At 44.0% G+C, this 15,759-nt stretch overlaps 1 protein-coding gene across 7 annotated transcripts in view; it reads right to left on the bottom strand.

The window, feature by feature from the left end:
* agrn (agrin) overlaps window positions 1–15,759 on the bottom strand; it is a 258,540-nt gene that overhangs the window by 64,550 nt on the left and 178,231 nt on the right. For all 7 annotated transcript variants that reach the window (XM_014146124.2, XM_014146119.2, XM_014146121.2 and 4 more), the window contains one exon: window positions 6,227–6,448. In XM_014146124.2, the coding sequence (XP_014001599.1) occupies window positions 6,227–6,448 (222 nt within the window). The remainder of the gene's footprint in view (window positions 1–6,226; window positions 6,449–15,759) is intronic.

Raw genomic sequence — 15,759 nt, 5'->3', positions numbered from 1 at the left:
GTGGGTCAGTCATGGTGTGGGGTGGCATTTCTTTGGGGGGCCGCACAGCCCTCCATGTGCTCGCCAGAGGTAGCCTGACTGCCATTAGGTACCGAGATGAGATCCTCAGACCCCTTGTGAGACCATATGCTGGTGCGGTTGGCCCTGGGTTCCTCCTAATGCAAGACAATGCTAGACCTCATGTGGCTGGAGTGTGTCAGCAGTTCCTGCAAGAGGAAGGCATTGATGCTATGGACTGGCCCGCCCGTTCCCCAGACCTGAATCCAATTGAGCACATCTGGGACATCATGTCTCGCTCCATCCACCAACGCCACGTTGCACCACAGACTGTCCAGGAGTTGGCGGATGCTTTAGTCCAGGTCTGGGAGAAGATCCCTCAGGAGACCATCCGCCACCTCATCAGGAGCATGCCCAGGCATTGTAGAGAGGTCATACAGGCACGTGGAGGCCACACACACTACTGAGCCTCATTTTGACTTGTTTTAAGGACATTACATCAAAGTTGGATCAGCTTGTAGTGTGGTTTTCCACTTTAATTTTGAGTGTGACTCCAAATCCAGACCTCCATGGGTTGATAAATTGGATTTCCATTGATTATTTTTGTGTGATTTTGTTGTCAGCATATTCAACTATGTAAAGAAAAAAGTATTTAATAAGATTATTTCTTTCATTCAGATCTAGGATGTGTTGTTTAAAGTGTTCCCTTTATTTTTTGAGCAGTATATAATCATTTAAAGCCTTGCTTACATTTGTATAAGATCACATATATATATATATTTGTTTTACTTCAGTTTATTTTAATAAATACTTTCTTAACATTTATTTTTCTTAAAGCTGCATTGTTGGTTAAGGGCTTGTAAGTAAGCATTTCACTGTAAGGTCTAAACCTGTTGTATTTGGCGCATGTGACAAATACAATTTGATTTGATTTTGATTTGATATATCTCTCTGTTATGCGTGGGAATACTTTGGAACAGATTTTTCCAAAACTTAAATCGTTTGGAGATGATTTGCTGGTGTTTTTAAAGTATTTTATGTGCAATAATAACAATATATACAGTGCCTTCAAAAAGTGTTCACACCCCTTGACTTCTTCCACATTTTTGTTTTGAATTGAAAATTGAGATTTTTTTACTGGCACAATACCACATAATGTCAAAGTGGACTAACTTTTTTTTTTTATGTTTACAAATGAATTACAAATTAAAAGCTGAAATCTCTTTAGTCAATAAGTATTCAACCCCTTTGTTATGGCAAGCCTAAATAAGTTCAGGAGTACAAATTTGTACCCCACACATACAATTATCTGTAAGGTAGCTCAGTCGAGCAGGTAATTTCAAACACAGATTAACCACAAAGTACAGGGAGGTTTTCCAATGCCTCACAAAGAATGGAATCTATTGGTAGATGGGTAAAAATAAAAAAGCAGACATTGAATATCCCTTTGAGCAGGTGAAGTTATTAATTACACTTCGGATGGTGTAACAATACACTCAGCCACTACAAAGATACAAGCGTCCTTCCTAACTCAGTTGCCGGAGAGGAAGGAAACTGCTCAGGGATTTCACCATGAGGCCAATGGTGACTTTAAAACAACAGTTACAGAGTGTAATGGCTGTGATAGGAGAAAACTGTGGATGGATCAACAACGTTGTAGTTACTCCACAATACTAACCAAATTGACAGAGCAAAAATAAGGAAACCTGTACAGAAAACAAATATTCCAAAACATGCATCCTGTTTGGCAGAGCTTGAAGAAGAAAAAAAGATTTATAGGCAAATGATGCACAATCCAGGTGTGGAAAGCTCTTAGAGAGTTACCCAGAAAGACTCACAGCCGTAATCGTTGCCAACAGTACTTCTACAAAGTATTGACTTGGGGTGTGATTACTTATTTAAATGAGATATATATATGTATTTAATTTTCAATACATTTCACTTTGTCATTATGGGGTATTGTGTGTAGATGGGTAAAATATATAATCCATTTTGAATTCAGCCTGTAACACAACAAAATGTGGAATACGTCAACGGGTATGAATACTTTCTGAAGGCACAGTGTATTACATTGTTTTGCTCAGAAAACTTGGGGGGGACAAATAGAATCACCCGCCAGTTGAGAAACCCTGCAACGGGGTAGAGCTAGCCGAGAGCTAGTGTAAAGGTGCTAAGCTGAGCCAGGCAAATCTCTCGCTGTCTGCTGGTGGTAGCAACAGCTAACAGTAAAGCTGGCTAACATTGTTTAAGGTATTATCATCTTGGATAATGGCAGCTAAATGACTTCAGGCATCTCTATCACTCTACATTATTAGATCAGTATATCTATTTCACATCTATAAACTGTTACCCATTTAGGACCAAAAGGTTAGCAGGCAATATGGAACTGTGCAAAGTAGCCTACGAGAGAAGAGAAAGGTGGAGAGATAATTTCAACATTTATTTTCCTTTCTTCATGTCTGCTCTGTGCTAAGTTAGTCTACAGAAAACATGATACATACATGTTATTTGTTATACAGATACAGGCATATGGTGTAGCCTACATTTACAGTAGCAGAAAATCTCATTCAAACTCTGACTAAAACGACCAAGCGTCAACTGTGGCTGAGGACTAAGAGCACGGAAAGGACACGGAACGGAAGGCACAGGAGCAAATGGACTTAGCTCTGCAGAATGGTCACTACCTAGGAGACCCACAAAGTCATCAAATCTGATTTTAAACCTAAACTTAACCTTGATTGATATTATTTTGACGAATACTCCAGATAAATGGGGTGGCAGGTAGCTTAGCGGTTAAGAACGTTGGGCCAGTAAGCGAAAGGTTGCTGGTTTGAATCCCCGAGCCGACTAGATGAAAAGTCTGTCGATATGCCCTTAAGCAAGGCACAGAACTCTAATTGCTCCTATAAGTCGCTTTGGATAAGAGCGTCTGCTAAATGACTAAAATGTAATCATAAACTGGGTGGTTTGAATGCTGATTGGCTGAAAGCTGTAATATATCAGACTGTATAACATGGGTATGATAAAACATGTATTTTTACTGTTCTAATTGCGTTTGTAACCAGTTTCTAATAGAAATAAGGCACCTTGGGGGGGGTTGTGGTTTTCATAAGAACAGCCCTTAGCCGTGGTATATTGGCCATATACCACACCCCCCTCAGGCCTTATTGCTTAAATATGTTGATAGCAGCGTTTTCCCACTGGATTTTAGTGACCACTGCCGAGTTGTCTGTGTCAGAGATGTGAGAATACATAAATCTAAGCCTAAGAGGAACTTTAAAGACTTTAGTGAACAGCCTTTTTTACATGATCTTTATTTTAGTGACCTTGATTGTATCTCAGCAATCCTTGAACCTGATTTTGTCACGCCCTGATCTGTTTCACCCCCTCCAGGTGTCGCCCATCTTCCCCATTATCCCCTGTGTATTTATACCTGTGGTTTCTGTCTGTCAACTAGCGTTTTGTCTCAGCTCCTGCTTTTCTCCAGTCTCTTCTTCTCGTCCTCCTGGTTTTGACCCTTGCCTGTCCTGACTCTGAGCCTGCATGCCGTCCTGTACCTTGGCCCCATTACTCTGGATTACCGACCTCTGCCTGCCTTGACCCTGAGCCTGCCTGCCGTCCTGTACCTTGGCCCCATTACTCTGGATTATCGACCCCTGCCTGCCTTGACCCTGAGCCTGCCTGCCGTCCTGTACCTTGGCCCCATTACTCTGGATTATCGACCCCTGCCTGCCTTGACCTGTCATTTACCTGCCCCGGTTGTTACAATAAACATTTTTACTTCAATACAGTCTGCACTTGGGTCTTACCTGAAACCTGATAGATTTAGCTTTAAGCTTTTTTGTAAATGTCTTAAACAATATTGCAGATAATCATGCCCCCTTCAAAACTCAGAGTTAAAGGTAGATCAAATGCCTGATTCACTACTGAATTTTCAAGTCATTCGTAAGAGAAATGTTGCCTGGATCAAGGCCAGGAACACAGGCTTAGGCCCAGATTGGCAATCTTTTAGGCAACTGAAGAATCAATGTATCAAACTAATCAGAAAGGTTAAATCTGATTATTATGTAATCAATCTTTCTGATTGTAAGGGGAATACGGCAAAATTCTGGAAAATGGTCAAATCTTGTACTTCCTCCTCTTTGCCCCAACAAATAAATTCAGACTCTGGCCCCATTAAGACAGAATTTCTTGAAGGCCATAAGGGTGTTCCGCTATTGGTCAATCGTCAATCGTTGGTCATTCGTTTCAAAAGTGTACATTTCATTCAATATGCGGATCATACTATTATGTACGCAATTGCCCTGGTTGTGACAAGCCTACAGTCCGATTTTGCAGCTTTACAGGAAGCCCTTACTGGGTTTGGCCGGGGTAGGCGTCATTGTCAATAAGGATTTGTTCTTAACTGACTTGCCTAGATAAATAAAGTTTAAATAAATAAAATACATTTTAAAAACTTGTGCTTAATACGAGAAAAACTAAATACAGCCTTTTTCAAGTTCTCATTAGACTGTTCCAGATGGATTACATCTTCACTCATCTGATGGTTCTGCAATCGAACAAGTCCCTGCATACAAATTATTTATATTATTATTTCTATTTCTACTTTGCACTTTCTTCCACTGCAAATCTACCATTCCAGTGTTTTACTTGCTATATTGTATTTACTTCACCACCATGGCCTTTTTTGCCTTTGCCTCCCTTATCTCACCTCATTTGCTCACTTTGTATATAGACTTATTTTTCTACTATATTATTGACTGTAGGTTTGTTTTACTCCATGTGTAACTCTGTGTTGTTGTATGAGTCAAACTGCTTTGCTTTATCTTGGCCAGGTCACAATTGTAAATGAGAACTTGTTCTCAACTTGCCTACATGGTTAAATAAAGGTGAAATAAATAAATAAAATAAATAAATAAAATACCTTGGTATTTGGATTGACAATGATTTAACGTTTAAAAAGCATACAAATGCGTTTGTTAAGAAGCTATGATTTAAAGTGGGCTTTTTTGACAGAAACAGATCTTGCCTCTCTCTAGTCAGCAGGAAGCAGATTGCACAGTCAACCTTCCTACCTGTTCTTGATTATGGTGATATTATTTATCAAAGTGCAGCTTCCACTACTCTTAAACCCCTGGATGCTGTTTATTATAGCGCCCATCGTTTTATCACCGGAGACAGTTTTATTACTCATCACTCTTTACCTAAAGGTTGGCTGGACCTCTTTAAAATCATGTAGATCATATCAGTACACTCTTTTTGTTTACAAAGCCCTATAAGCTTCAGACTTACCCAACATCACTGTTAAGATTTAAAATGACAAGTTGTCAAACCCGTTCACAGGGTTGGTTCACTTTGGAGACTCCTCTGGTGTCTACAGTGTTCGGTAAATAGGCCTTTCATTTCCTACATTTGTTAATCATCTCCAAAAGACGTCTCGATTGGATGCTTTGATTTTCATAACGAAGAATGTGTTTGTATTTTATGTGTATATTGTCTATATTTATGCCTATCTATTCTATACTTAGTCTCAATATGACTTCCCTGTTGAAATAAAGGTAAATAAATAAACCTTAACCTTAACCACACTAACCCTACTGCCTAACCCTAAACGTATATTAATTTAAGTGGCATCCTCAAGTGGATTAACCTTCGGGAAGAAAAAGAAAACAGGCAATGAAATGGGTGCCTGTGGAAGCCGAAATATTGTTTATCCGGGTCCTCGAGTGCAGACAAAATATACCATTTGTTCTTGGTAAGTTAAATGACTGTAGGTCATCCGTACTATAAAAAAAGACTAGGAGTGTTTCCTAACCTAGGGCCTGGAGTTATTGCTGTTTTCCTGTTCAGGTCACATGGTCAGGGAAACTGCTGGCTTAGATGGTACTATATTATAATATATTACAGTATACATACATAGTATACTTAAGCGATAAGGCACGAGGGGGTGTGATATATGGCCAATATATCACGGCTAAGGGCTGTTCTTTCGCACAACGCAACGCAGAGTGCCAGGATACAGTCCTTAGCCGTGGTATATTGGCCATATACCACAAATCCTAGAGGTGCCTTATTGCTATTATAAACTGGTTACCAACGTAATTAGAACAGTACAAATAAATGTTTTGTCATACCCGTGGTATATGGTCTGATATACCACAGCTGTCATCCAATCAGCATTCAGGGCTCAAACCACCCAGTTCATAATGCAGTATAGTCCGGTACTCACCGCAGGGTCCTCGGTGCTGGATGTGGATCTCCTTCTGCAGGGCGCAGCCCATGGCCTTCATCTCACACTGGCTGCCGTAGCTGTGGCCGTCACTGCCGCACACCAGGTCGGGCGTCTGGGGGCAGGCGCCATGGCACTCGCACACGGGCTCGTTGTTCTTCACCACGCACGCGGCCCCGAACTCGCAGGCCTTCCCCAGGCACGGGCTGGGAGTGTGTAGATCTGAGACAGGAGACAAGGGTTAGTGTTGAAGGGGGATGAGGGAGAAGTGGAGAAGGAGAAGTATTGAGGGTGGTGAGTGTGGGGGGGGGGACTGAGGGTTAGGGTATTGAAGGTTGGGGGCATAGAGGCAGGGCAGGGTGGGGAACTCGGGATAGGTTAAAAGAGAGTAGAGGTTGATTAGGATCAGAAGGATTTCAAAAAGGGGGTTGCCCGGTCAACGTGGATGCACTATGGTCAAGTCTAAAACATGTACCTGACTCTCATCCATAGTACTTCCTGTATCAATCAACTCCCTCCTGGTAATCTATTTTTGTTGTTGTTGGTAATCTCATTGGCCATAAGTGTCTGACGCCTCTGTATGAGCAGATCAGCAGTGTCTGCCCCTCTGTATGACCCAATAAGCAGTGTCTGACCACCATGTATCAGAGACCCACACCCTAAGTTCTATGAGTAGAAACCTTGACCTTGTGTCAATCGATTGGAAACTGGGGATGAACGGTAGAGGATAACATATTTTTCGATTTATAGAGAAGTAAACAGCTGCTGATTAATTGATGTTTCCCAGCATGCCGTTCTTCAAACGCAGCCATTTGCATCTCACGAGAGCCTCAGAGAGAGAGAGAGAGAGGGAGAGAGAAAAAGATGATGAAGAGAGCTCTCGCAATGTGGATCGAGAAGAGAGAGGAAGGGAAACTAGAAACAGAGGAAAAGAGAAAGAGCAGCGTCTGCTTAATAATACACAAAGCCCAGCTCCTGGGCAGTGGGAGAACATCAGAGAAGCTCTGTTCTCCGGCCGCCCCACTACACTGTAACTTCATTAAATTGGTGGCCTTGTTAGAGAAGTGGGTCAGAAACGAGAAAGAAACGCGCAAAGACGACAATGTGAGCCACGGAATTATAGTGTTTCATCATCATATCATTTATTTTCCTTCATTCCCCCCCGATCAATCCTTCATCAGTATTGTCGCCAAGGTTAGGCGTATGTTAGCCGTATTGTAAGGGGGTGGATTGAGTTGGGGATGGGGTGGGTGGGTGAGTGGAACAGATTGACAGTTGAATCCCCAAGGCCTCGGAAGACTGTGGTGTACAGTGCAGCCTCGTCAAGCCAAGCGGGCAGAAGAATTATGCAGGGGGCGGCGAAGCCATGCGAAGGAGGCTCATTGGCATGCCTGGAGCGTGGGGGTATTGCGCAGTGGCGCTAAACGCGTCGTGTCTGCCGTTTGGGAGATAGATTCAAATGCAAGTGAATGTGAGGACGCATTTTATCTCTGGCTTCCCAGCGAGAGAGATTGTAGATGGGGAAAAGATCGGAGCGGAACTCGGGTATGTCACGGGTGGTAGATGGTGTGGGAATAGGGTTACAATGCTGAACCCAGGCTACCCCCCTCCTACAACCCCTCCTGTGTCTCCTCCTCTCCCCATGGCAACCAAGGCCGCAGTCATTACCCTGATTATTATGGGATTAGACTAGAATCACGCCGGGCGCTCCGTTTAAGAAGCTGCCGCCGTTTAGTTTCCGAACGCACGGGTGCCTTTAATACTGTTAAAATCCCCCCTGAGCCTCATCTCAGCTCTGGGTAAAATCATCAACATATAAGCAGAAGGTAATTTCCCACTGTGGGTGAGAGAGGAGGGGAACAGATAGGAGTGAAGTCATCTCAGAACCCTGGAAGAGGCTTGATGTAGCAGTTCTGATAGATAGCGTCTAAAATCACAGGACTGTGGTGGAGAAAACATTCATAAGTGTCAAGACGGACGCTGCATGCTTTCCGGGCGCCCCACGGCGTCTGTGTTAGGGGGTAGTAGTTTAGGCTGTAGTGTAGAGGGTCCGCAATCAGCAAGGAACACTGTCAGGTTATTTTATGCATATTATTTATTCATTTGAACGAGCGCAGAACAAACGTTTAGGCCGTCAGGCCGTCGTCATTGCAATAGTGTCTCTCCACAGGATGATTCGGCGTTATAAAAAGCCTCACCTGTGTTCTACACCGCTTTACATAAAGACAGCAGCAGAAGAAACAAGGGGATAAGGCCCTAGCTGATACTAGTGTGGAGGAGGAGCAATCGCCAGGCTACATCTAGTGCCCGTCGGCGAACGTAATTGAACAAATCTTTACGGATCCTGAATAAGGATGAGCAAGGAGACAAGGATCTCACTTTTTCTAATGGGAACGTTGCTCTTGATTTCTGTGTTGTGGGAAAGCCGGCAGTTTGAAAGAGCTCCGAATTGGCATGTAAATATATATGTGGTGGAACTGTGCCTAATTCAGACAGGCTTACAAAAAAACGCTATTCTGACTGATCTTTTTTCTACACCGTGTGTGTGTGTGTGTGTGTGTGTAGCGCTGGATACAAAGGGTGATCACCACACACACACTCGTGGCCTTGAGAATGGTTCACGACCCATTTCCCAAGGCCCAGCTCCCTAAAATGCAACTGCAGCCTCCGATAACCTTCAGTCCCTTGTTTCCTTTGTTTCTACCCCCCAAAATAAGGAATGAGAAATAATCCCAAACATTCTCATTCCCCCACTCCTTCTGGAGGCAATGTTTTTCTCCCAGATTTATTCAATCAAAAAAGAGAAGGGGGGGTGGCGAAACTCCCCAAGTTCTCTGAAATAATCTTAGCATGGAGAGAGAGAGTGAGCATACGATGAGAGACTTTGAGAAACCTCCAGCAGCCCTTATACCCGACTTTGGTAATTGAGAAGGCTTGCATATTCTCTCAGTCTGAAAAAAGAATCTCAGGGAAGTAAAAGCGTATTTTCTCCCTCAAAGGCAGTGAGGGAGACTTTGAAACAGCAGCCTATCATCCCAGAGGCCTGGGTAGAGATGGTAGCAGTGGCTGTGCTGTTCAAGGACTGGAGCTGCCACAACAGACAGACAGACAGACAGACAGACAGACAGACAGACAGACAGACAGACAGACAGACAGACATATGCCTGAGTAGAGGGATAGATACTGGGTCCCAGGCTGAGGCAGTCAGACTCATACACACACACAACAAATGCCCCCTCTGTTTATCAGACGAAAGAGACGAGACGATAGTGACTCACTGTTTGTGTGTTTGTGTGTGTGTGTGTGTGTGTGGGATCCAGAATGCCGCAAGCGTCATCAAAGACGTGAGAGACAGAAAAAGGTGTGTTGGCGAGGGATGTGTGAGTGAGGAGATGAATAACTCTCCTCTGTTCAATAATTCTTCTTCTAGCTGCAGTCAAGAAACTGTTTAGGAGTAGACATCTCATACCAGTCCCTAGAGGCTTCTCTAAGAAAGGACAATGTTTCTGTCCCAGACATGACGACTTGGGAGTCTGAATGCTGCCACCTCTTTCTGCCCTTCTCCCATCAGCCTAGGCCAGGCTCCTTCCTTCCTTCCTTCCTTCCTTCCTTCCTTCCTTCCTTCCTTCCTTCCTTCCTTCCTTCCTTCCTTCCTTCCTTCCTTCCTTCCTTCCTTCCTTCCTTCCTTCCTTCCTTCCTTCCTTCCTTCCTTCCCTCCCTCCCTCCCTCCCTCCCTCCCTCTTGTTTTTAATCAGTCTGATATTTTATAGTGGCGAGCTCCGAGCTTAAAGGGCAACTCCACCACTTTTCAACCTAATTTGTATTATCTCTAGCACAATACCAGTGTCAACATTCTGTATGCTTAGTGTACAAAACATTAGGTTCACCTTCCTAATATTGAGTTGCAAACCCATTTGCCCTCAGAACAGCCTCAATTCGTCGTCGGCATGGACTCTACAAGGTGTCGAAAGCGTTCCACAGGGATGCTAGCCCGTGTTGACTCCAATGCTTCCCACAGTTGTGTCAAGTTGGCTGGATGTCCTTTGGGTGGTGGACCATTCTTGATACACACGGAAAACTGTTGAGTGTGAAAAACCCAGCAGCGTTGCAGTTCTTGACACACTCAACCCGGTGCGCCTGGTACCTACTACCATACCCCGTTCAAAGGCACTTACAGTAAATATTTTGTCTTGCCCATTCACCCTCCGAATGGCACACGTACACAATCCATGTCTCAATTGTCTCAAGGCTTAAAAATCCTTCTTTAATCTGTCTCCTCCCCTTCATCTACACTGATTGAAGTGGATTTAACAAGTGACATCAATATGGGATCATAGCCTTCACCTGGATTCACCTGGTTAGTCTGTGTCATGGAAAGAGCAGGTGTTCATAATGTTTTGTACACTCAGTGTATGTGAAAAAAGCACATTCCAAGTTTTGTGGAAAGAAATATAAAGTTAAAACATCAGAAAAAGTTAAAACATTTTAAAAACAGTGATTTTCAAACACTATGATATCCGCAGTGACATGGGGAGCAAGAAAATACCCTCCTTTGGGCTAGAAACCTGTTGCAGGTTTTGAAAATCATAGTCTTTAGCTTTTCATCCTACCCTGTGATGTCACAGAGAAGCCTTTTTTAATGACTTTTCTTTTTATCGTTTTGACCACAGATCATAGTAATGCCCTGTTTTCACATACAGACACTGGTTGGTGCTGGAGATGATGAATGAAGTTGAAAAGTGGCGGAAATGCCCTTTAAGACCAGGGAGATTAGAAGTCCCTGTCAGATGAAGTGGGCTGCTGGGGTGCTGCAATGCTACTGCGGGAAGGCTAAGAAAAACATAACCGCCACAGACCAAAGTTCTGCTACCTGTCTCCCCCACCAAGAGGCGGAACGACCCTCACTGACAAACGTTCCGCTACCCGTCTTCCCCCTCCCAAGAGAGACGTCGCCTCTTCCCTGTCTCTCACTAAACTGCCACATTAGTCAAGATTTAGAGGCCTTATCTGACAAGCAAATATGGGATTTCTCAAGAGTTGACCTGAGTATTACCTCAGTCAAAGCCTTGTTGAGCTGAACACACTCGGCAGGCGGTCTGTATATAAGCCTGGAGAGATGGAGTGTCATATTCATAGCCGTGTTTGCGTGGGTAATGTTTGCAGTTTAAGCCTGTACATATGGATGCAAATGCAGGGAGATTATTTTATGCGGTAGAGCTTCTCCCTACTCATGCATATGTAGATTGGAATCTTCCCTGCTCCAATTCTGGATTACTCCCAATGTCACTATAAGAATCTAAGAAAACTCATCCCTGCGCTCTAGGTAGCCAATTCGGTGAGGGAGAAGTGGCTGCCGGCGCCGCGCCTGCGTAGAAACAGCCAATGGGAAGCAGAGACAGCGGCACATGTCGCTGTGCACCCTAACCCAGTTTTGTCGGTGCAGCAGGGGGAGTGCCTGCCACCCCCCTATGTCTCGCTAGCAGTGAAAACTTTTATGGAACATATTAAAATAGGTGCCAGGAACGGGAGAGAAAAGTCTCAATATTAGCATATGGTAAAACGAAGGCCCGCGAGCTGTTTCCCTGCTTCAGAGCACTTATCACAGAGTAATGGCTGCAAGGGGACAGTCCTCCACTTGACATTTAAAACCCCAAACACACTTATTTCTCTTCTATCAGACGACACAGGGAACACAGATGAAGTGAAATACAGCAAACAGAGGGAGAGAGTGGGTGGGGGGTGGGGCAGAGAAAGACAACAGCGAGGGAACAAAGATGAGCTCCTCCATCGCATGACATGTGTATACTTACAGAGAACAGAGGGAAGAAGAGGGTGAGGAGAGGAAAATTAAAGGCAGGCCACCAAACAGCAGATGGGCATCATTGGCATGGTGGGCCTGGTCCGGGTACACTGACCAGCAGCACACAACACATACACTGTAGGAGAGGAAGAGGGGGAGGAAGCAAGGAGGGGTGCAACAGATGGGGTAAGGGGTGGTTCGCCATAGGAAGAACCTGCTGTACCCATAAGGCCTGGTGACTGCAGCGACTCTGCCACCACCGACACACACACACAATCACACACCACCACCACACACAATCACACACCACCACCACACACAATCACACACCACCACCACACACAATCACACACCACGACCACACACAATCGCTATGGGCCGCTATAATCCTTACCACCAACCTACAGTGCCTTCAGAATGTATTCACACCCCTTGAATTTTTCCACATTTTGTTGTGTTACAGCCTGAATTCAAAATGATTTAAATGTAGATTTCATGTCTCTGGCCTACAAAACACTATACCCAATAGTGTCAAAGTGGAATTATGCTTTTCTACATTTTTACAAATTCATTAAAAATGAAAAGCAGAAATGTCTTGAGTCAATAAGTATTCAACTCCTTTGTTATGGCAAGCCTACATAACTTTAGGAGTAAGCATTTGCTTAACAACTCACAAAATAAGTTGCTAAGGAAGACTGTACAGAATACAAATATTCCAAAACATACATCCTGTTTGCAACAAGGCACTAAAGTAATATAGCAAAAAATGTGGCAAAGCAATACGCTTTTTGTCCTGAACACAAAGTGTTATGTTTGGGGCAATAAAATGAGTACCACTCTTCATATTTTCATCATGTTATGGGTATGCTTGTAATTGTTAAGGACTTTGTTTTTCGGGATAAAAAAGAAAACGGAATAGAGCTAAGCATAGGCATAATCCTAGAGGAAAACCTGGTTCAGTCTGCTTTCCAATAGACACAAGTAGATGAATTCACATTTCAGCAGGACAATAACCTAAAACACAAGGCCAAATCTATACTGGAGTTGCTTACCAAGAAGACAGTGAATATTCCTGAGTGGCCGAGTTACAGTTTTGACTTAAATCTGCTTGAAAATCTATGGCAAGACCTGAAAATGGTTTCCTTGTCAACAACCAATTTCACAGAACTTGAATCATTTTGAAAACAATAATGGGCAAATGCTGCACACTCCAGGTGTTTAAAGCTCTTAGAGAATTACCCAGAAAGACTCACAGCTGTAATCGCTGCCAAAGGTGATTCAAACATGTATTGACTCAGGGGGTTGATTACTTATCTAATCAAGATATATTAGTGTTAATTTTAATGAATAAAATACCAAAAGTTCGCAATTTTTTTGCCATTTTGACGACAGAGTATTTTGTGTGGACGGTTGACAAAACATGACAATTCAATTAATTTTAATCTAACTTTGTAACACAACAAAATGTAGAAAAGGTCAAGGGGCGTGAATACATTCTGAATGCACTGTAACTCCCAGAGCAAGTCCATTAATTAGATTCATTACCAAACATCACTGGAGGTCCTCTCTGGGTTCAATGGGTACTCGGCCTATTATTGTTTATGAGTATAATCAAAGCCAGTGACTTGTGTCGTCGCACAGCAGCAGAGATGCTAATCAAATAAACATGCAAATTATAAATATTCACCGGAGAGACTTGTCACCTAAGGCGCACGTTTCAGTTTTTTTTCACCCCAATTTCTCCTCTTTTGCAGAGGCTCTTTGTCAATGACAATGTCTCTCCGGCTGAGTGATTTTCTGTTAACCTCCAGGGGGAAACTGCGTGTGTGAACGTGTGCACACACACACACACACACACACACACACACATATGCACACACACACATATGCACACACACATATGCACACACACACACAATCTCGCACCGCTCTTAAATGGCATTCATTCCATTTATCTAACTATCTAAGTACTTCACTGTGTGTGTGTGTGTGTGTGTGTGTGTGTGTGTGTGTGTGTGTGTGTGTGTGTGTGTGTGTGTGTGTGTGTGTGTGAGAGTGTGTCTGCCGGCCTGTATGTCTGTCTGTCTGTGAACCGCTGTACCATTTTATATGTCCATGTCTCACAGGAGTGAAAGCTTCCTTCCAGCTCTCAGGGTCAAACGAGAGGCATCTTAAACCACTTTGACTTCGTTTTCAGCTGAGCATCCTAGTAATGCTAAGAATTGGCCTCTCGCAATCCACCTCTATTTCCTTTTAGCCCCTTTTAGCCCCCTATAAAGTGACCATCTCATGAGAGACTGACCTCGAACACATTCCTGTGGAACTCGATTGTGGCTGATGGTCAATATAAGACCATATAGGTTATTAATCAAATAGGGCAGCATCGTCTTTCTCAGCATGGCCGACACTGGTGTCTGTATGATTAGGCTAGTCTGTGTCCCCCCCCATAGGGGACAAGTGGCCCTTTAGGGACATGGAGAGTGAAATGGCAGATGACAGTCACATTAGGGTGGTTGTCACCACACTCACCGCAGGTGACTGAGATTTACAGGCTCATATCTGGAGATTTTCAGCCCTCCTGATGGCTTGTGGCATGATTGATCTATAAACTAGCCCTGTTTCTCACCAAATGTGTGTGTGTGTGTGTGTGTGTGTGTGTGTGTGTGTGTGTGTGTGTGTGTGTGTGTGTGTGTGTGTGTGTGTGTGTGTGTGTGTGTGTGTGTGTGTGTGCATCTGGAGGGTGGTGGGGGTAGTGACAGCCATGACACCCCATCATCCCAGTCTTTCACTCCCTATCCACCTCTTGGTTGAAGCTCTAAGAGCCATCGGGAAGTGACAAAAGGCTGGCTAATGCCAGGCGGCACACGATGAAGGACTGAACCACTTAAGCTTATGGGGGTGCATGGAGAAGACTCTGCACACAGCAGGAATGCCAGGACAGCAGCGGGATAGGAGGACTATAGAATGGTAAAAGACAGCAGGGTCCCTCTCTTCTTCAGTAGTTTGAAGGGTGCGTGTGTGTGTGTGGGTGGGTGTGTGCGTACCTCTGCTTTTGGTCACTCTAATATGCTGGTGTGTTTGAGATGTGCCATTGCAGTTAGCAAGGTTGGCCCAGTTAGCATGCCACAACCACGTTCTTTGTGTAGTGTTGTTGTTAGGATGAAAGTACAGTGAGAAACAACGGCTGCCACTGTCACAGGAACTGGTGCTCCGCTCGTGCTATTGACCACGTCGTGACAGAGAGGCCATCTAAACACACAGACACACACACACCGTCACATACAAACAGCTTGGCACACACAACCAAACAAAATCAATGCACACAAGCTTGCACACACTCAACCAAATATACACACACATGTACACACACCCAAAGCCTCACTCGCGCACACACACGCACCTGCCAGTGGACCTTGTCAGGGCAGTGACTCCTTAAGTCTAGCAGAAAGGAGACTAGCAGTGCTGGGCTCTCTATCTAATCCACACCCGGCCATCCAGACACACAGAGGAAGAAAGACATATGAATTAGGAGAAGAGGAGGAAGCAAGAGAGGGCGGAAGGAGAGATAGAGAGATAGAGAGGAGAAGACGAAGAAACACAGTAATTAAACATCAAACCGTGTGCAGGTGTCCAAAGGTAGGAACACAGTCCCGTCGTCACCCACACTAAACCAACAGCCTCGGTGGGCACCTTGCTCCTCTCCTTTTGATGTTTAATTAAATAGTTGAGTGAG

This window comes from Salmo salar, chromosome ssa15 (genome assembly GCF_905237065.1).
Source record: "Salmo salar chromosome ssa15, Ssal_v3.1, whole genome shotgun sequence".
Taxonomy (NCBI): domain Eukaryota; kingdom Metazoa; phylum Chordata; class Actinopteri; order Salmoniformes; family Salmonidae; genus Salmo; species Salmo salar.
Note: the sequence above shows the minus strand (reverse complement) of the source record. Positions and strands in the feature narration are given on the sequence as shown.